A 21,922-nucleotide genomic window follows, 5' to 3' on the forward strand; every position below is an offset into this window, starting at 1 on the left:
CCTCCCCTTATCTCCCACTTTCTATGTCTTTTAGCTTTGACAAAGGGTCACCTGGACTCAAAACATCAGCTCTTTTCTCTCCTTACGGATGCTGCCAGACCCGCTGAGATTTTCCAGTGTTTTCTCTTTTGGTTTTATGAGTCTAGATGAGGAACTAATTTTTCAATCTCTTACTGAACATTAAACTCAAACATTCAGCCCATTAAATTCTTCACTCATGCTTCCCTCCACTTGAGCCACTTATTCTAACTCCGTACTTCTGCTCACTCTCCATCTACCCTTCAATATTTCCAGAAAGGATCAAATTCTCTTTTCAAAGTGCTCCAACAATGTTTGGTTAATGGAGATTTCTGAATTCTAAGCACACTCTGCAGGAGGAAAGGTTTTCTCTCAAAGTGGGGGTGACCGCACCACCAGAGTTAATGGGGCAATAAAATGACCAACCCCATTTTGAGACTGCCCTGCTAATGCTGAATGGCCACACTCAAAATGGCCACCATCCAGTGTGTTTGGACTTGCACGCAAGCCAGATCCCCTACCCTGCAGGGTGTTTATGAGTTGAGTCAAAAATAATGCTGACTGACCAGGAGAAGTTCATCTTGCCTAGTGAACACCCTTCGTTTGGAGATGAAGTCTAATTCCCACTGCAGGGGGTGCGAGTGGCGAGGAAGATTCCCTGGGTGCTGGGCTTTTAATGAGCTTTCAGAAATGGAGTCCCCAACACAGATCTGCCAAAAACTCACCCCATTTTTAAGCCACCATGAAAGTTGAGAGCAGAAGACTCCAAACTAATTTTGGACCACTGGGAAACTGATTTTTAGCCTCCTACCAAATCTTGCCTGCCACAGTTACCATTGCTAATGGGAGTGGAAAATTCTGCCCCTGATGGGGGCTCCTCCTTCTGAGGAAGACCAATTTGATGGGGTGTGAGAGTAGAAGGTTGGACTTGAGTCTTACTGTAGAGCAGAACTCACATCCCCAGTGAAGGGGAGAATTTCAATCCAAAATTGGACGTCAGGGGTGTGTTGGAATACTTCCTACTTTCCTGGATGAGTGTAGCTGCAACATTTCCTAATTAGAAGCTCAATATCATCCAGGAAAAACAGTCCTCCTCATCAGTAGGCCATCCACTGCCTTAAACATTCAAGCTTTCCGCCAGTCTGATTGCAGTGTGTACCATGACAAGGTGCCAAGGCTTCTTGGCAAGCACCTTCCAAACCCGTAATCTCCACTCTCTAGATGGCAAAGGCAGCTGACCCATGACAAACATTCAAATTCCGCTCCGGGTTACACGCCATCCCAACTTTGAAATATATCACCATTCCTTCAACATCCAAGCTAACAGAGCTGCTGGAATACCTTCTTCATATGGACCGTAGCGACTCTACAGCAACTCCACCACTACCTTCTGAAGGGCAACAAGGGACGGGCAAGAAATACTGGCATTGCCCACTGTGCCCAAGCCCAGGAATGAATGTGATTAATGCTAGAGTTTAGGGTTCAGGATCTTTAATAGGTGACTGCAGTCCAAAAGCCTCTATGTGAGAGATTAATCTGACTTTTCCCTTGCTTAATGGGTATAAATGGCTCACCATATCTGGTGATTGTGCATTTTCTTACCATCTCACCCATTGAGCCTGGATCACCTGGGTAGCCCTTTGGACCTCTGGGCCCTCTGCTTCCCTGTAGGATGAACGAAATGTCAGTTAGTCCTTCACGAATTCTCAGTTACAAATTCAGAATAGACTGTGTACCAGAAAGCAAATGGAGCGAGCCCGAGATGCTGGGAATTGAATTTTCGAGGAGGTGGTTGCTGTGATTCCTGTTCCACGTTACAGACACCAATTCGAAGCAACTATTTGGGTAATATTCCCTGTGAATGAAGTGCCTCAGCACATGAGTGAGCCACACTTTGGTTTGCAATGCTTCTTTTGCTCACATTAGTGGCAAAATGGGGAGTAATTTGAGTTTGTTGCGTAACAATGACTGGAATTCTCTGGCCGTTCATACTGGCAGGATTCACCAGTCCTGCCGGCAGCGCAACTTCACCTGCGGGTTTTCTGTTGGTGTGGACTGACGTCACCAGGAGCTTCCATTGACAGCAGCGGGACTGGAGAATCCTGCCACTAGTAGATAACGCTCTACCTTAGCAAGGCCTTTGAGAAGGTGTCGCATGGTAGGTTGTTGCATAAGGTTAAATCTCACGGGATCCAGGAGGAAGTAGCCAAATGGATACAAAATTGGCTGGAGACAGAGTGTGGTAGTAGAGGGTTGTTTTTCAAACTGGAGGCCTGTGACGAGCGGTGTGCCTCAGGGATTGGTGCTGGGTCCATTGTCATTTGTCATTTATATTAATGATTTGGATGAGAATTGAGGAGGCATGATTAGTAAGTTTGCAGATAACACCAAGATTGGTGGCATAGTGGACAGTGAAGACGGTTATTTAGGATTGCAACGGGATCTTGATCAATTGGGCTAATGGGCTGACGAATGGCAGATGGAGTTTAATTTAGATAAATGCCAGGTGACGCATTTTGGTAGATTGAACCAGGACAGGACTTACTCAGTTAATGGTAGGGCACTGGGGAGAGTTATAGAACAAAGAGCTAGGGGTATGTGTTCATAGCTCCTTGAAAGTGGAGTCACAGGTGGACAGAGTGGTGAAAAAGGCATTCAGCATGCTTGGTTTCATTGATCAGAACATTGAATACAGGAGTTGGGATATCTTGTTGAAGTTGTACAAGACATTGGCAAGGCCACACTTGGAATACTGTGTGTAGTTCTGATCACCCTATTATAGAAAGGATATTATTAAACTAGAAAAAGAACGCAGAACCGATTTACTAGGATGCTACCGGGACTTGATGGTTTGAGTTATAAGGAGAGACTGGATAGACTGGGACTTTTTTTCCTCTGGAGCATAGGAGGCTATGGGGTGATCTTATAGAAGTGTTTCAAATAATGAGGGACACAGATCAGCTAGATAATCAACATATTTTCCCAAAGGTAGGGGAATCTAAAACTAGAGGGCATAGGTTTAAGGTGAGAGGGGAGAGATACAAAAGGGTCCAGAGGGGCAATTTCTTCACACAGAGGGTGGTGACTATCTGGAACAAGCTGCCAGAGTTCGTATTAGAGGTGGGTACAGTTTTGTCTTTTAAAAAGCGTTTGGACAGTTACATGGGTAAGATGGATATAGAGGGATATGGGCCAAATGTGGGCAATTGGGGTTAAACAATGGGGCGCCATGGACAAGTTGGGCCAAAGGGCCTGTATCCATGCTGTAAACCTCTAATGATTCCCACTGCGGGAAACACATGGCTGAGAGGCTGGAGAATCTCACCCAAAATGCACCAGGCACAAACTGAGGTTCAGGTTTTTATTTTAAAGGAGTGAATTCTCATCGTGACTGCATCCTCATTGTGACAAAGGGGTAGGCCGATGACATTAAAAAGAGGAGAGGTTCTGGCGCTGCAGAACACAACAACAACAACCCATATTTGGAAAGCACCTTTAATATGATGAAACCTCCCAGGACACTGACAAGGGGTCATCCAGCCTTGAAACGTTGGCTCTATTCTATCCCCACAGATGCTGTCAGACTTGCTGACATTTTCCAGCATTTTTGTTCCCAGGACACTTCTTAGGGGCATTATTGAACCAAGATTTTCAGGTCAGGTGACGGAAGCTTAACGGACGAGGGAAGCTTTAAGGAATCTATTTTAGGAGCAAAGAGAGGAAGGAAGCGAAGAGGCAATTCCAAAACTCGGGGCCTAGATAACTGACAGCACAGCCTCTCTAAAGGTGTGATTACATTTACAGATCATCAAGTGGCCAGAATTAGAGGAGTGCAGATATCTTAGAGGATCGTAGGGCTGGAGGAGATTACAGAAATGGGGGGCGGCAGCAGGGGATCGGGGTGGGGAGAGCAGCTAGGGGATTTGAAACCACAGAAGAGAATTTTAATATCCAGATGTTGTTTGACCAGGTGCCAGGCAGTGATCACAAGGGAGATAGGGCAACAGAAGATGGTGAAAGTTATTTATTTGATTTATTATTGTCACATGTATTGGTATACAGTGAAAAGATTTGTTTCTCGTGCGCTTATGCAGACAAGAATATACTGTTCATAGAGTTATCACAGGCAGCTGAGTTTTGGACGACTCCAGGTTTACGAAGGGAATCGTCCACAACCAAGAACCACCAAGATGGGCATTATCCACGGTGATCTGGGACAATGGGGCATCCATTATTGGCTTGAAGGGCACCCCAATGCAGCCTGGCAACTCTCAGCTGGTCTGTGAGGTGGAGATGCCAGCTTTGGACTGGGGTGGGCACTATAAGAAGTCTCACACCAGATTACAGTCCAACAGGTTTATTTGGAATCACAAGCTTTTGGAGCGCTGCTCCTTCATCAGGTGAGTGGACGTAGATTCACAAACACAGTATATATCGTGTCTTTGCAGTGAAGGAGCAGCGCTCAGAAAGCTCGTGATTCCAAATAAACCTGTTGGACTTTAAGCTGGTGTTGTGAGAATTCTTACAGTACCTGATCTAGATGGAGGTACGCGAGTGAGTTAGAGGAGATGGAGGCTCGAGGTGTTGTACTGTAGGAGAAAGAGGTACCAGACCATGCATATCCCAGGCTTGGTCACAGGAGTATGGGAGAGAATAACTACACTTCTCAATCCCACAATAATGAAAGGATCTTAACCTTTGGAACCCATTTCCAACACGCATTACCTGGTTTTGGGCAACCCAAAAATGGCAATCATGAGTGTGATATATATGTTGGGATCCTGATTTGTATTTTAAATGGCAATAATTGTCAGACCCACAGCCTGTCAGGCTGTCCAGTGGACAGGAGGTATAGGGGGAGAGCTACTGACCTCCATATGGGAAAGGCTGATGGCCCGATGAATCACCTCGGAATGTCTGTAGAGGAGCATTTGACAACTTGCTCAGGATGGGGAGTGAGGCCATTATCACTGAGGCTTTTGTACCCCAATTCCCATCACAGGACAAGTGGGTGTGGTTGCTGAGCTTGGACATGGCCTGTAGGGGGAGCAGCAAAGAAGACTGACCAAACCTCCACTGTTCGAGTAAATGGTACGAACCTCTTGTCCTGGGCGTCCCATGTCGCCTTTAAATCCCCGGGGTCCTGGTCGGCCAGGGTCTCCCTGAGGAAGGAGAGCAAAGTGGTTAGGAGTCACAGCAGAAGGAATGCACATCGAGACAAATGGATGACCATACCACCCGTAACAAAAATACTATATCAATGCTTCATTACCATCCTCCTCGAGGGTAAATAGAGGTGGCCAATAGATTGCCAGCAATGCTTAAATCCTGGGAATAAATAATGTGTTGATCAAGAGCTGAGACCATGGTTGAATTTTGCTTCACTGTCCATTAAATTACGCTGCGGTACTTCAAACTCCCACCTTCAGCTATCATAGACTCCCCACAGTGCAGGGGGAGGCCATTCTGTCCATCAGGCCTGTACCAACAACAATCCCACCGAGGTCTATCCCTGTAACCCTATGTATTTACCCAGCTAATCCCCCTGACGCTAAGGGGCAATTTAGCATGGTCAATCCACCTAACTTGCATATCTTTAGAGTGTGGGAGGGAACCAGAGCGCACGGACGAAACCCATGCAGACAAGGGGAGAATGTGCAAACTCCACACAGACAGTGACACGAGGAAGGAATTGTACCCGGGCCCTTGGCACTGTGAGAAAGTTGTGTGCCACTGTGCAGCCCATCTGCATACAGACCTGAGCGTGCTCAGATCCCTACAGGGACAAAACTGCCTCCCAAACATTAGAGGTGTAAAGATTTAACACTTGAGGACAGGTCAATTTCTGCTCGATTCGGGGTGAAATACAGCACAGTAGTTAGCACTGCTGCCTCACAACACCAGGAACCTGGGTTCAATTCCCAGCTTGGGTCGCTGTCTGTGTGGAGTTTGCACATTTTCTCCATGTCTGCATGGGTTTCCTCTGGGTGCTCTGGTTTCCTCCCACAGTCTGAAAGACATGCTGGTTATGTGCGTTGGCCAAGCTAAATTCTCCCTCAGTGCACCCGAACAGACAACGGAGTGTGGGAATTAGGGGATTTTCACAGCAACTTCAGTGCGGTGTTAATGTAAGCCTTCTTGTGACACTAATAAATAAACTTTAAACATTTAAATGGAGGTTGAAGAGTGAGCCTGACCTGTTTGATGACACATTGGGTTTATGTAGCACATGGTGTCATACTAAAGTGATGTGAGGTGACAGAATAATGCTGGATCACAGCATCTGCAGTGCCAGCTCCAAGTTGGTGGGAAGCAGGATTGACTGGCACAGAATCACTGGCACAGTAATCTCAAATTTGCTTACGCTACTCCCATGGCGTTTCTGGTTTATGGCAGGGGCTCAGACAACAGATTCACCTGCAAACTCCATAATTATAGATAGGGTGGGGGAGGATTTACCATCCCTGTTAGTTGCTGGCGGGAATCCTGACCTCCTGCTGAATGGGGCGTCAGGCTGAAAACAGGATTCCCGTTAGATCCATCTAACCCATCCCACCACGTGGGTTCCTGTCCAGAGTGGGTCAGAACTTGATAATTACATAAAACCAATAATTTAACATGGTTAGCAAGCTGAGCGACCAATCCAGAGTCCTCCTGTCATGCACCCACCTCCCTGGCAGGAAATACACCAGGTGGGTTTTGGTGTCCACGGGCAAGCTGGATCTGCTGTGTTGGACCTAAAGCGGGGGCAGGTGTCAAGGAGGTAGGTCCAGTGTCCATGAACCCCTTTGCCACTTCCAGAATGCTGAGGGATGGTCCCCAAGGGGTCCTGGATGTTGGGTGAACTCACATTGGGAGCAAGGGGTTAACCTTAGCACTCTCCCCTCGGACTGGGGGGTGTCTGGTGACTGGAGTGCCCCTTCTAGCCCTGGAAAAGTTGTTGTTCAGTTTCAGGATGGTGAGTTCAGACTCCATCCTGGGGTAAAATACTCAGTATTGCCTCTGCCCACTAAAACCTTTGAAGTTCCCCAGTCACTTTAATCTCCTTGCTCCCCTGGGTAGCTGGAAGGCTTGCAAATCACGGCAGGCCTCCATTCAGAAGGTATTCCCCTTTCTCCATCTGGGAAGCTGCAGGTGTGAGAAGATCCCTTTCAAGTCCTCTAACTGACAGCTGTTCCTCAACCTCGCTGTTTTAAGAGTGTTTATTTCAAGTCTTAGCCTTCATCGACAGCTCAAAACCTTTGACATATCTTCAAACCCTTTGAAAACCTTTGATTTCGTTCCATCTCACAGGCCACTCCTTTGAAGTAGCTTTTGATTGACAGCTTAATGGTATTTACTTGACATGCAGTCAGCTGTGTTTGTTTACCTTTCCCTTCACATCTGAAGTACCCCCCCCACCATTACTCCTAACCATCCTTGTTCTGAGTGACAGCTGTGGCTACTTCAAAGAACACATGTACTCTGGAAAAGAGGAAGTGAAAACTTTGACGCTCTTTAGGTGATGGGGGTCTGAGGGCGAAGAGAGGCTGAAAAGGGGTTTGGGTTGTGTCACCATCATACCTGTTTGGTATTGGGGGTGGGGGGGTGGTGCAGGGCAGTATGACCCATACTTCAGTGTAGGGGAGAGGATGCCCCTCTTTGCTGAGGGGTTGATAGTGCGCCCCTTATCACTGGGGCAGGGGGAGAGGGGTCATCACTCCTGTTTTTGGGGAAAGGGGGACTGTCTGCAATGGTGGAGATTTCTGAAAAGCCAGACTAGCTGACGTGTTTCCCATAATGCCAACATCTACATCACTCAAGTGGGCAAGTCCCATCTGACAGGCTCTGCCTACTGAGGGCACTTTGAGAGCAAACAGAACGAGAGGGAGCCACTTCCTGCTATTTATTTCCACTTTGAGAGACATAGTTGACTCTTAAAATAACTTTCCTGAATTTCTGTTAGCTGCACTGCTCTGAGCTTTGGCAGGCACATACGCACTTGGATAGTTTTGTGCATCTGGTATATGTTTTGCTGTTGAAAATTCCAGAATGGTTTGGTTACCATGGTTTTCTGGCCTTTATTAGTCTCCAACACTGCAAATCATATTAAAACCCGACAGACTTCTACTCCTACTGGGCCACAAAAGTTGTGTTAACCCCCCCGGGGCAAAATAATTGATTCTGGTCTCTTTTATGGTTATGTGAGCATTCAACCCTCCCTCTCCCCCCCAGGAGGTGTGAAGCCTATCTGAAACTGGGCCTCATTTGAATCATTAAGACAGGCCTTCAGGTGCAGCCTGCCCATTGCCAGAGTTCAGATCTAGACCAACAGGGGCCTTTGGTTACTCCCTCAAGAGGGTCAGAGGGTTGGAGAAGAATGGCAAGGAAGGACTGCATTGGGCCAACAGTGGTCCTCAGATGCACTGGAGAGCTGAGAGGAGCATCGTACCTGGCTCCCTACCAAGCTTCCAAATATAAACTGTCTGGTGTCAGCTGCTAATAGGTCACATCTGGAACAGGAAGAGCCAAATGGAGTAGGCCCAACACTGACTCTGCTCAAGGAAGCCCCATTTCCCATAGGGCTCCTCAAGGAGGATACTAAGACGTGCAAGGGGCCTCAGGCTTGCCATAGGGGGCCACCAAAAAAGTACACTGACTCATAGCTCAGGCGGCATTGTGGCACAGTGGTTAGCACTGCTGCCTCACAGCACCAGAGATCCAGGTTCAATTCCGGGCTCAGGTCACTGTCTGTGTGGAGTTTGCACATCCTCCAGGTGCTCTGGTTTCTTCCCATACTCCAAAGATGTGCGGGTTAGATGGATTGGGCATGCTAAATTGCCCCTTAGTTTCAGGGGGATTAGCTAGGGTAAATATGTGGGATTGTTGTCTGTGCAGACTTGATGGGTGTAAAGGGCTCCTTCTTCAGTGAGGGGATTCTATGATTCATAGATCGGATCATACGACCTCACTAGGATGAGGCTTGTAAAATTCCAGAATTAGGGCAGGCGAGGTGGTAAAATTCTGACAATAGAGTGGATTTTTTTGGTCCACAACTGAGGCCTAAGAAACAGCACCTAGAAATGGGTTCAATCAACACATTTTAGGCCCAAGAAACAACTCCTTTACCCTCCTGCCCTGGTTTAAGGTGAAGTAGTGTTACGATGTTTGTCCTGTTTATTTGCCCTCAGATATAGAATATTGAAGAGTGATCCAACTGGGGCATTATAGATGCTTTGGAGGAGTTGATGGTCAGAGAGAAACTATTCGCTATGGTAGAGGAGCCCAAAACAAGGGCGTCAGGAAAAGTTAATTCACATAAAACTTGGAACTTTCTCTCCCTGCTAAAGTCGGTGGGGCTGGAAATGAACGGGAACTTTCCAGACTGAGGAGAATAGACTTGTGTTGGGTAAGAGTATGAAGGACTGCTATGGTGGCCATGAAGGACATTTGACATCATTAATGGATCTCTCTGTGAGCTTCAGGGAGTTTTCCTATTGAGCAAGCTGGAGCTCTCCAAATGAGAATCAAGTGGCAGACGTTTAAAACCTGCACTCTCAGCCTGGACCATGGGTTACGTAGATCCAGAACACAGCCTTTGTTTTAACAAAGCAATGTTATGCCAGAGGACAGGTCTCAGCAATGTTATTATAAGGACTATGAATCAAAGACAAGCAAATGAAGCTGAAATACAGATCTGTAATGACCCAATTAAATGAAGGAACAGGAGGGAGGGGCTGAATGGCCCCCTCCTGTTTCTACATTCTCCCCTGAGATCTGCCACAGACTCAATGCATTCACTTTAATCATATGGTAATTTGTTTCAAGTGCATAGTTCGCTTGTGAAATATATATAAATGTACAATAACAGTAAAAGAAAATTGCCTTCTCACAAAAGATTGAACTTTAATTAAATATGCTTTCAAAATGACCAGTGAGTCCCACTAAGTGCGCATATCCTCATCTGCACATCAAACTCCTGTTAGAAGTGCTTATCGAGGTAGGCACACAGAATCAAATGGGGCAGGGGGCTAGGGGAGTGTGGGGTGGGTGGGACAGAGATTGGGGATGACATTGAGCAACAGCGAGATGGGTCACCTACATAGCATTTGACATTGTTGAGACTTCAGAAACTTAAGGCAGAATTTTCCGGCTGTACGCACCCCAAAACTGGAATATTCCACACAAGGTTGACAAATGCATGGTTTTCCACCACCCCCAACCCACCTGTCTGCTATGATTCCCATGGCGGCAGGATGGAAAAACCCCACCCTTGGTCTTGAAACAAAGTGACATTCGGCAATGTAGGAATGTCGGCCCCTTCAAAGCATTTCCACATGGGAGTGTGTCAACATCTGTCTCATAGCGGAAAGGCTGGAACACGTGTGTTGCAGACATTAACAAGCCCTTGTTGAGTTGCCCAATTCAATAAGAATGGGAGGGACTCACCCCGATGGGCACAGTTTGAGGGGAACATGGGCAGCACGGTGGCACAGCGGTTAGCACTGCTGCTTCACAGCACCAGGCACCCAGATTCAATTTCTGGCTTGGGTCACTGTCTGAAATTTGCATGTCCTCTCGGCATCTGTGTGGGTTTCCTCCGGGTGCTCCAGTTTCCTCCCAGTCTGAAAGACGTGCTGGTTAGGTGCAGTGACCCTAACAGGCACTGGTATGTGCTGACTAGGGGAATTTCACAGTAACTTCATTGCAGTGTTAATGTAAGCCTTACTTGTGACTAATAAAAAACTTTAACTTAACTTTAACTTTAGTTGTGTACAGTGAAGCATACCCATTTCACTTTCCTCAACACATGTTCACACCGAGAGAGAACCCTCATGCTAATTAGTAACAGTCGATGGACTAAGATCCACTGGTGAATGAGTGAAGCTTCAGATTACTCTTCCATTTCAATTAAGAGGTATCAGTTAAGAATATATTTACCGGGTCTCCACTAACTCCAGGGGGGCCTTCATGTCCCGGTTGACCTTCAGGGCCGGCGTCTCCCTGTGGAGAAAAGTAATAAGAAATGTGTGTGGCATTGCTGCGATTTAAATTCAGTTAATAAATCTGGAGTATAAAGCTAGCCTTGGGAGTGTAAACTATCTCTGTTGCACAAATCCATCTGGTTCATGAGGGAAGGAAATCTGCCATTCATCTCCTATGTCTTATGGTCTATTCTACATGTGACTCCAGGCCCACAGCAATGTGGTTGATTCTTAACTCCCCTTTGCTATGGCCTAGCAAAGCCACTCAGTTGAAGGGCAGTTAGGGATGAGTAATAAATGCTGGCCTCACCAGCTACACTCATATCCCTTGATAGAATAACAAACTCAATGTTGATCGTTTTATCTACTCTCTGCTATCTCCTCAGATACTGGAGGTGAGACAAGATGGAAAACATTACATCCAAGGCATGCCTACTCCCAAAAAGAGGACAGGATGTTTAAAGAGCAAGTATTCAAAAAAGCTCATATCATTTCATTTAAATAGGCCGTACACTCTTCAAGAATATTTATGTCTATTCCAGCACAATCACCAGCCATTCTTTCAATGATACATCAACTATTGATTGCACTGGCCTTTGGAGGCTGGACAAGATACGTTCCTTGTGACTCCAAGAACGTGAACTCCATTTGATCCACTTTAGTGGGTTCATTGAGTATGGAGAGTTACCGGGAGACCCGTTTGAAGTGATTGAGATGATTATAGAATTGAGAGTCATTTACAAAATTACACATGGTATTTTTTTTCTAACCTACATCAGATGGGCTGTCAATCAAAGCAGTCCAGCAGAGGGATTCTTTAACATTTACTCATAGCTTCAGCCTTTTTTTCATGTTTAAAGAGCAAGTATTCAAAAAAGTTCATATCATTTCATTTAAATGGGCCTTACACTCTTCAAGAATGTTTACGTCTATTCCAGCAACCTGTCACTCCCAAACTGTGGGGTAATGTCCATGGAACAGCAAAACAGGGGCCGTTTGATCTCAGAACTAAATTCAAATGACCCTGCTAAATTTGGGTTTCGTCCTTGCATGATTAACGCCGCCCCCACCCTCCACCCACAACTGCCAACAAAAATTAGATTTCAGACTCATAGTCATAGAGGTTTACAGCATGGAAACAGGCCCTTCGGCTCAACTTGTCCATGCCTCCCAGTTTTTAACCCCTATGCAAGTCCCAATTGCCCGCGTTTGGCCCATATCCCTCTATACCCTTCTTACCCATGTAACTGTCTAAATGCTTTTTAAAAGACAAAATTGTACCCGTCTCTACTTCCACCTCTGGCAGCTCATTTCAGACACTCACCACCCTCCGAAAAAAAATTGCCCCTCTGGACCCTCTTGTATCTCTCCCCTCTCATCTTAAACCTATGCCCTCTCATTTTAGGCTCCTCTACCTTTGGGAAAAGATATTGACTATCTAGCTGATTTGTGCCCATCATTATTTTATAACCTCTATAAGATCACCCCTCAGCCTCCTACGCTCCAGCAAAAAAAGTTCCAGTCTATCCAGTCTCTCCTTATAACTCAATCCATCAAGTCTCAGTTGCATTCTAGTAAATCTTATCTGCACTCTTTCTAGTTCAATAATAATAATAATTTGATTGGGAAGGAGAGAAGCTATTTTCTCTGGCGTGGAGTCCTTAACAAGAGGGTTAGGCTGTTCAGAGGTGATGGGAGGAAGCACTGCTTCACACACACAGGGGAGTCAAAATAAGAAACCTACTCTCACACAAAAGCTGTTGTGGCTGGATGGGTGTTGGGAGGTCAATTGTAAATTTTGGAATTAATGTTGACAGATTTTTGTTGGCTAAGGGTGAGGTTACAGTGTCAAGACAGGTCAATAGAGTTAAGACACACATTAATCATGATCTGATTGAATGGCAGAATAGCCCTGAGGGGCTGAATGGCCGTCTCTCATTCCTACATTCTTTACCATCAATTCTTTTGAATCTTACCTTAGGTCCCCTAACTCCTCTTGGACCTGGAGGTCCAGGCAGCCCAGATTCACCAGGAGGTCCCTCGAGAAGAGCAGATGGAAGTTACAACATTATTCAGGCAAACATCTGGATGACATTGTGATTATGTGGCATTGTACAGATGTGTGCTAGTAACATTAATGCTCAGAGATTTAGCATAGTGTTTTCTCACCCCCCCCTTCATCACATCTCAATGTTAAGCAGGTGCGGGACGTGTGGCCCAGTTGGGGTACTTGGGTTGCCTCGGGCAACGGCCCTGTGCCCAGCCCTTGGCCATTCAGACATTGGGACTTTTGGCTTGACAAAGGAAGATCCTGATTGGATTTTAACATTCTAGCAGACGCTGGAAGATGTGAGGTAACCTCATTTTTATTCTCCTACCTATCACCGAGAAAACCCTTCAGGAACTGATCAAAGTCCACTTGGGGCTTTTACAGAGTCCATTATGGGGCCCAACCCTCAGCAGGCATTGAGTTCACTGATCTATTCAAAGGGTGTGGTGAATGGGATGGAATTCATGGGGCAGCTTGGGAGGTCACTGAGACATGCCACCATTCCACCTACTCCCCCCACCCCACCTCACCTGCATGACCTGGGGATTGCAGGGGGAAGATAGAAGAGCTACCCTGACTCCTGCCCCACCCCAGCCTCCCCTCCCATTGGAGTTTATCAGGCAAATGGAGTGGTGCTCCAACAGACCCAATGTTAAAGACCCAATCTAAATTCATGGTTCAGAGAGTGGAGTTTTCTCATCCCACCCACCATAGGAACCATAGCGGGCAGGGCAGGACCATGCCCAGGCCCGTTGACCTTGGGTGGTCTTGGGGCGAGTGTGGCCAGAAAATCCCACCCTCTGTGTTCATTTTAAACAGACAGCTCAGGGAGTAATTGTAAAGCCATATGCTATTGGAGAGGATCCTTTATCCCCAGTGGAGTTTCTATGTGCATGTTTTCTGTAGCAACAGTTAAAATTGCTCTTGGTTGCTTTAAAGAATGTGGCCATTAATCCTTTTTCAAATGAACAAGCAGAGGCCTGTGTCAAACAGCACACTGAAGGATTAGTTTCTGCTCTACTTTACAACAGTTGTTTCCGATCACTTATATAAATGCATTAACCAAAGTGATCCCAAAGGAAATTAAACTCCTTAGGTTATGTGTAATAAATACATTTCCTTCATGTTTTCATCCATCTCTTTGGAGGAAGATATTAGATAGTTTCTCATGTCGATTAAGGGATTTCCAGGGAGTCTCTGCTGACTAATACAAGCCACACATACGCAGCACATGTGTCCAATTTGGTCTTGAGTTATGCGAGGGGCTTGACTTGCAAAGAAAAATGAATCACATTTGCGGATGGAAAGTGTGTGGTACTCTCGGTTGCCTAACTCAAATATACCAGAAATTGATTGAATTGATCCTTTAAGCAAAGGCTCCTAGTTATACATCCAAAATCATCCCAATTACCTGCCCGCCAGTTTCACCGTCATTTCCTGGAGCACCCTGTGCAGAAAAACAAAGATCAAAGTTAGAAAGAAAACTCACTTTTTTTTTTTAAAGTGTGAGGGAAGACTAGGTAACTCATTATTAGTTAGCCCCAGTGAAGGCTGGTATCCTTATCAGGTACTCCTCCCTCCAAGGACAGCAGGAAGTACTCACAGGCTGATTAACAGTCTGATAGTCCACTCCACCGTTACTCCCTCCAGGGTTGTATACTAACCAATAGGTTAATTAGGCGGCATGGTGGCACAGTGCTGTCTCACAGCACCAAGGACCCAGTTTCAATTCCAGCCTTAGGCCACTGTCTGTGCAGAGTCTGCACATTCTCCCCATGTCTGCATGGGTTTCCTCCCACTGTCTGAAGATATGCAGGTTATGTTGATTGGCCATGCTAAATTGTCCCTTAGAGTCAGGGGGATTAGCAGGGCAAAATGAGAGTTATGGGAATAGGGCCTAGGTGGGATTGTGGTCAGAACAGACTCAATGGGCTGAATGGCCTCTTTCTACACTATAGGGATTCTGTGATTCTAGTCCTACACCATTCCCACCACCCTCACAATAGATAGTTAGAGAGGATATGGAGACTTGAGAGGATGCAGATGAGGTTTACCAGGATGCTGCCTGGATTAGAAGGTATGAGCTATAAGGAGAGGCTGGGCATAGTAGGGTTGTTTTCTCTGGAGTGGAGGAGGCTGAGGGGTGACCTGATAGAAGTCTATAAAATGACAAGAAGCATGGATAGGGTTGATAGTGTGACATTAGTGTAGCTTTAAGAGATGCTTTTTCTACATTATGTTTTTTGCAGGGGTAAGCAGGCCTTTCTGGCCTCAGTTGTTTCTTTAAATTATGGCATCGGCTTGTCCTCTTATTGCTGCTTAAACAGGGATGGGGAAGAGGCAGGGTGGGGGTTGCTTATTTTTATTGTGGGGGTCTTTTATGGCTCTGCATTGTTTGGAGAAAAACTGGTTGGCAAGTCAGGTGACAGGAACTGTTGCGTTTTCAGTTTTGAGCTGCTGTTTAGTTTAGTTTTAGAGGGGACATTAAGCTGGAGAGAAGTGTCTCCTTCTCCCTGGTTTTGGAAATTCTGCTAGTTAGCTGAAAGCAATGCTAGAGTCAAAAATCTACTACTGGTGGCTTGACCAGAGACTCTCGTTGCTATTCCGGGCAGCTGTTCTGACTCCAAACTGGATCAAGAGAACTGCAGCGTTCATCCAAAGGACTCGGTTCCAGTATCAAGTGAGCATTAGTTTTTGCTGTGTTAAACCTGTAAAAAGGTCGTGTTTATGGGATTGGTTTGATTGGAATATATTTGATAAATTTTTTAAGGCTGAAAATTTATAATTGTGTTTGTTTTCTGTTGTTGGTAATTGAAAGAAGTTATTGCTAATATGCTTACTATACATGTTAACTATATTCTTAAATAAACTTGTTGATAAAAGCGCCCTAGTGGGTCATTTGAATCATATCTGAAGTGAAACATATCATGCTTATCCTAGCCAAATTCACAATACAACACTTATGATGAAGGTAGGTTTCACATTAGAGTTCTGACTTGAACCATAACAACAGTTAGAATTGTTTCCCCAGAGTTGAAATGTCTAATCTTAAGGGGCATGCACTTAAGATGAGAGGCAGAAAGTTCAAAGATGATGTGAGGGGCAAGGTTTTTTTCCCCACATAGGAAGTGGTAAGTGCCTGGAACGTGCTGCCAGGAGTAGTAGTGGAGGCAGATAGGATAGGGCTTTTAGATAAGCACAGGAAGGTGCAAGGAACAGGGGGACATGGACCAAGGGTAGGCAGAAGGATTAGTTAAATTTGGTGTCATGTTCAGCACAACATTGTGGGTTGAAGGGCCTATTCCTGTGCTGTACTGTACTGTTCTGTTCTGTGGATATTAGAGCCAGCACTCAGATGTTAGACCACAGCCTGAGCTAAGATACCTGCAGTGCCATCCGGCACAAAAGAGGTAAGAATGTTATTATTATGTCAAAGCCTCACTCTCACTAAAAATGGCACATGTGGATTTTTTTTACATTGTTACCTCTTATTCCAGTCACGCCAGTTACATGTTAGGCCTAAACTATACTGGTGAGACTGGTTCTCAACGCTTGCAGATATATTTCTAATTTCAGGAATCCTTCCTCCTGAAGATACTGACTTTTGTTTCATGTATTCATTCAGAGGCTTCAACAGATGCTCCCATCTTTAGTGCCTAAGCTTGAACAATGGTGATCAATACAATTACAAATGGCAGGTTAAATTGTAGGGCGGCACAGTAGTTAGCACTGCTGCCTCTCAGCATTAGGACCAGGTTCGATCCCAGCCTTGGGTCACTGTCTGTGTGGAGTTTGCACATTCTCATGTCTGCATGGGTTTCCTCTGAGTGCTCTGGTTTCCTCCCACACTCCAAAGATGTGCAGGTTATATTGACTGACCATGCTAAATTGACCCTTAGTGTCAGGGGGATTAGCAAGGTAAATATTTGGGGTTATGGAGATAGGACCTGGGTGGGGGTTGTGGTCAGTGCAGACTCGATGGGCCGAATAGTCTCCTCCAGCACAGTAGATTCTATGATTCTAAAAAATAGGTAATACTAGTCCTGTAGCACTGTGCAGCAAAGTAAAACACTAAGACAAAACCAGAATTCTCCTGTCCATTGCTATTCGGTGGGCTGGAAAGAAACAGGTCGCAGAGAAAGTTACTTACATCATCGCCTCTCTCCCCAGGATCTCCATTACTTCCTCTGGGGCCAGGATTTCCCTATTCACATGAAATACAAATGCCATATCTCAGTTTTGACAACAATTCAAGGCAAGAACATCTCTCATCACAACCTCAGCACTATTGCAAACATATTGTTGAAGATTCCCCACAAGCTCAGTTGTGTTCGTGAAGTGATAAAAGAAGAAAAGAATTACAATGGTATGGAGGCTATATACTCCTCCTTGTTAGCTTCTTATTCCCACCTGGCCTGAGATCTTGGCCAAGCTCAAATACCCATCAGTCTTTGACATGCTGCTAAAACCGCTGGGGGGACAACAGTTTGGGCCTCAGACCGCTCAGTTCTGGCCAAGCAACACAGTGAATGAGCGATGATTGTTCCTCATGCTCTTCATATCACCTTACTATCAAACTGACTACCAGAGCAACAGGGGAATGAATCATCCATCTTGGGGTGAATTTTGTACTGGACAAGGTGGGTTAATAGCAGGAATTCAGCAGCAAAATTAACCTCCAATAGGATTTGGCCAAGACAAGTGGAGAATGCAGCTCCATCTACACTGCCTACCCGTTTTATTTTCTGTGGATGGGATTTTCCGGCTGCACTTGCCCCAAATCCCGTTCAAGGTCAACGGACCTTTGTATAGTCCGTGTCCCGCCCGCTACAATTCCTGTGGTAGGCAGGATGGGAAAATTCTGCCCCACGTTTCTATGCTTCTACTCTCTCAAAAAGGAGATTGCCGATTTGGTATCGAATAACTTCACATTGGGGCACTCTAGTGTCATGGGCATCTCCTTCAAGTACAAAGCAAATACACTGGCCTGGGGTTTACACTGTATTAACTCATGTTGTCAGAGCAGCACATATTTCAACTTTGATGCAAAAATCCAGGGGCAGATTTCAAAGAACTCAGATCTCTCTGAAACAAAAGATCAGCCACTCGAATTAACCGCAAGAACAGACCTTATCTCCTGGTCTCCCAACAGGCCCAGGACGTCCTGCTTCTCCATCTAGGCCGGATTCACCCTGAAGAGAGAATCAAACACTCAGTTATTCCATCAGACAAATTCTTGTGTAAATGTTGACTAATGTTTTTGCATATTTAGCATATGTGCGAACAGGTTTGCCTCACACACCTGATCAACGTACGTCAATTTGCTGAATTCCTTCAATAGTGATCAACCCGTCATCGACTGAGGTGGAGATGACCTCAGACAGGAGGTAAGGACCTAGTTATATTCTCTATTCAGACAGAGGGAGAGGAATCTTCCAGATTCTATTTCCATTAGTCGTTCTTGGGTTTTTAAAGATCGTTCTTCACCTCACACAGAGGATCCACACACAGTTTCGGATTGCAATGCGCAAGCCATCCCTGTTATGTGGATCAGAAGCAGATGGACAGTGGGTCTTGTTTTATCCACCATTATCGCCATCATTGTAAATAATAAATAGGCAAACCGGATGTGAAGGCATGAACTAAGGCCAGTGTGAAGTAAACAGAACACTTGATTACACCTTGATGCATTATACTCATAGAACCCCTACAATGCAGGCCCATCGAGCCTGCACCACCAACAATCCCACCCATGCATTTACTCTGCTAATCCCCCTGACACCAAGGGACAATTTATCATGGTCAATCTAACCCACACGTTTTTCTGTGGGAGGAAACTGGAGCACGCGGAGGAAACTCATGCAGATACAGGGAGAACATACAGACTCCACACAGATAGTGACCCGAGGCCAGAATTGAATCTGGGTCCCTGGTGCTATGAGGCAGCAGTGCTAACCCCTGTGCCACCATGCCGCGTGTCTAACCAGTTCGTAAGTTCTACTACATTCAGAAACCTCACATCACCAACACTGCCTCCACCGCAACCCTTACCCCATTTCCCCCCTGCACTCCTTTGCCCCCTCATTCTCAGAGTATTTTCATTTGTCTATCTATTCCCTATCTTCACATTAAGTCACTTCCATTCAACCTCTCTCAGTTGGACGGAGGTCCAAATGGTGGGCACTGTGACTGGGGAGGGTGAATTGATGGATTCATTAATTAGGACCATGGATGCAACACTGGGATACCTGCACACAATGACCTCAACCATGAGCTTTGTTGCAATGTGAAACTAGTCACTGTTATAACTGTCCGCACTCAACGAGTTCATGCTTAAACAATTTACAGATCCTGCAATTTGTGGAGCTGGTGTATCAGGTGGACTTTATAGATGTTATTATTGTTTGGAGAGCTTAAACAGACCCTGGCAATTTGTGCACTTGTGTGATCACTGATCCATTGTAATTTGGAACCAGTGGACAGAACATGTGGCACACTGGTAATGTAGGATGGCACGGTGACACCATGGTAAGCACTGCTGCCTCACAGCAATAGGCACTGCTGCCTTACAGCGCCAGACCCTCAGGTTCAATTCTGGCCACGGGTAACTGTGTGCAGAGTTTGCACATTCTCCCCATGTCTGTGTGGGTTTCCTTTGGGTACTGCAGTTTTCTCCCACACTCCAAAAGGTGCGAGGGTTTGGGTGATTAGCCATGGTAAAATTGTTGCTTAGTGTCCCAAGATGTATAGGTTCGGGGGATTAGCCATAGGAAGTGTGTGAGCTTATGGGGATGGGCAGGGGAAAGGGCTTGGGCTCTGTCAGAGGGTTGGTGCAGATACAATGGGCCGAATGGCCTCCCTCTACACTATAGGGATTCTATGAAATGGTCACTTTGGCCGTATTTGGGTGGGGTCTCCAATCTATTTGTTTTGTGATAACACGTTGCCTGTGATTTGATTTCATTCCAAGATGTACCATTTAATATAAACCATTGAAGCTATCTATGCTTCAGAGTGTCAAATGGTTGTGGCACAAACAATGGAAATTTCCAGAGCTCTTTGATTGTGTTCTGAGCTCCCACGGCAAGGAAATATAGTGTATTTAACTGCTGTTAATATGAGGCCTGCTTCATTCTTGTGCAACCGAAGCCTATGTCTCGTTAACTAAATTCTTTGCTAATGCATTGTAAAAACTTCAGTTCTGCTAGATGGTTTCCAAAGCCCCAGAGGCCTTTTAAACATTTAGGAAAATAAAGAAAATGCACTCAGGCCTAGATCATGAGTGGAATGCCCTTTTAACAAAGGTAAACACAGTTTGGGCCAGGTGTGGTGAGCCTGGAAGACTCTGCGGACATTTAAAAATAGTGGGCTGGACCCAGATGTGGAAGTCCTGCCCCCAATTCCAGTGGCATAGTAGACAGTGAAGAAGGCTTTCTCCGATTGCAACAGGATCTTGATCAATTGGGCCAGTGGGCTGATAAATGGCAGATGGAGTTTAGTTTAGATAAATGCAAGGTGATGCATTTTGATAGATCGATTCAGGGCAGTTATTCAATTAATGGTAGGGCACTGGGGAGAGTTATAGAACAAAGATAGCTCCATGCTCCTTCAAAGTGAAGAAGACATTCAGCATGCTTGGTTTCATTGGTCAGAACATTGAATACAGGAGTTGGGATGTCTTTTTGAAGTTGTATAAGACATTGGTAAGATAACACTTGGAAAACTGTGTACAGTTCTGGTCACCCTATTATAGAAAGAATATTATTAAACTAGAAAGAGCACAGAAAAGATTTACTAGGATGCTATCCGGACTTGATGGATTGAGTTATAAGGAGAGGCTGAATAGACTGGGACTTTTATCCTCGGAGCGTAGGAGGCTGAGGGGCAATCTTATAAAAGTCTATCAAGTAATGAGGGGCATTGATCAACTAGATAGTCAACATATTTTCCCAAAGGTAGGGGAGTATAAAACTAGAGGGCATAGGTTTAAAGTGAGGGGGAAAGATACAAAAGCGTCCAGAGGGGCATTTTTTTCACACAGAGTGTCTGGAACAAGCTGCCAGGAGGTAGTAGTAGAGGTGGGAACAATTTTGTCTTTTAAAAAGCACTTAGACAATTACATGGGTAAAATGGGTATAGAGGGATATGGGCTAAACGCGGGCAATTGGACTAGTTTAATGATAAAAACTGGGCAGCATAGATAAATTGGGCTGGAGGGTCTATTTCCATGCTGGAAGCCTCTATGAATCAATAAATCTAAATCCAATTTTTGTCAGCAGGAGAGGGAGGGGTGTTAATCACACAGGAGTAAAACCCAAATTTAGCAGGGTCATTTGAACTTAGTTCTGAGGTTAAACAGCCCCTATTTTTGCTGTTCCATAGGCATTACCCTATAGCTTGGGAGTGACAAATTGCTGGAATAGACATAAATATTGTTGAAGAGTGTAGGTGTTTTAAGTGTAATGATCTAAAATATCTGGAATACCCGCATTTTAAACAAAAAAAAGACTGAAGCTGTCAGTAAAAGTTTAAAAATCCTTCTAATGGACTGATAGAAAAAAATTACATTTGTTTGTGTAATTTAAATAGAGACTTTATTGGCATTCCCCAAGGGCTATCATTATGCTATCTCAGCAGTGGTTTCTGATTAATAGTTTAGAGAGGCTATTAAAGGATTAGCGGTCATTGATGTGGGTTTGAATAGAACTTTATTTGTTTTCATAAGAGGTTAACCATATGAGATTTAAAGGGTTTGATTGTGTTTCATAAATGAGAGCATTTTTCACTGCCACATGTGCATGAATGAGAAATGAATTAGATCATTAAAAATTTCTTTTCATATCCACATTGCCCCCAAGGCTGTCAATGGTGGATATAGGAGGTGGATGGC

At 45.2% G+C, this 21,922-nt stretch overlaps 1 protein-coding gene across 1 annotated transcript in view; it reads right to left on the bottom strand.

Annotated features, from left to right (window-relative positions):
• Positions 1-21,922, bottom strand: part of col6a1 (collagen, type VI, alpha 1) — a 94,990-nt gene that overhangs the window by 40,831 nt on the left and 32,237 nt on the right. The window contains exons 16-22 of the mRNA XM_080198582.1: positions 18,162-18,224; positions 17,183-17,236; positions 14,444-14,479; positions 12,959-13,021; positions 10,939-11,001; positions 5,118-5,180; positions 1,621-1,683 (exon numbers count right to left, since the gene is read on the bottom strand). Of these exons, the coding sequence (XP_080054708.1) occupies positions 1,621-1,683; positions 5,118-5,180; positions 10,939-11,001; positions 12,959-13,021; positions 14,444-14,479; positions 17,183-17,236; positions 18,162-18,224 (405 nt within the window). The remainder of the gene's footprint in view (positions 1-1,620; positions 1,684-5,117; positions 5,181-10,938; positions 11,002-12,958; positions 13,022-14,443; positions 14,480-17,182; positions 17,237-18,161; positions 18,225-21,922) is intronic.

Source organism: Carcharhinus amblyrhynchos, chromosome 11 (assembly GCF_965287045.1).
Source record: "Carcharhinus amblyrhynchos chromosome 11, sCarAmb.v2.hapA, whole genome shotgun sequence".
NCBI lineage: Eukaryota > Metazoa > Chordata > Chondrichthyes > Carcharhiniformes > Carcharhinidae > Carcharhinus > Carcharhinus amblyrhynchos.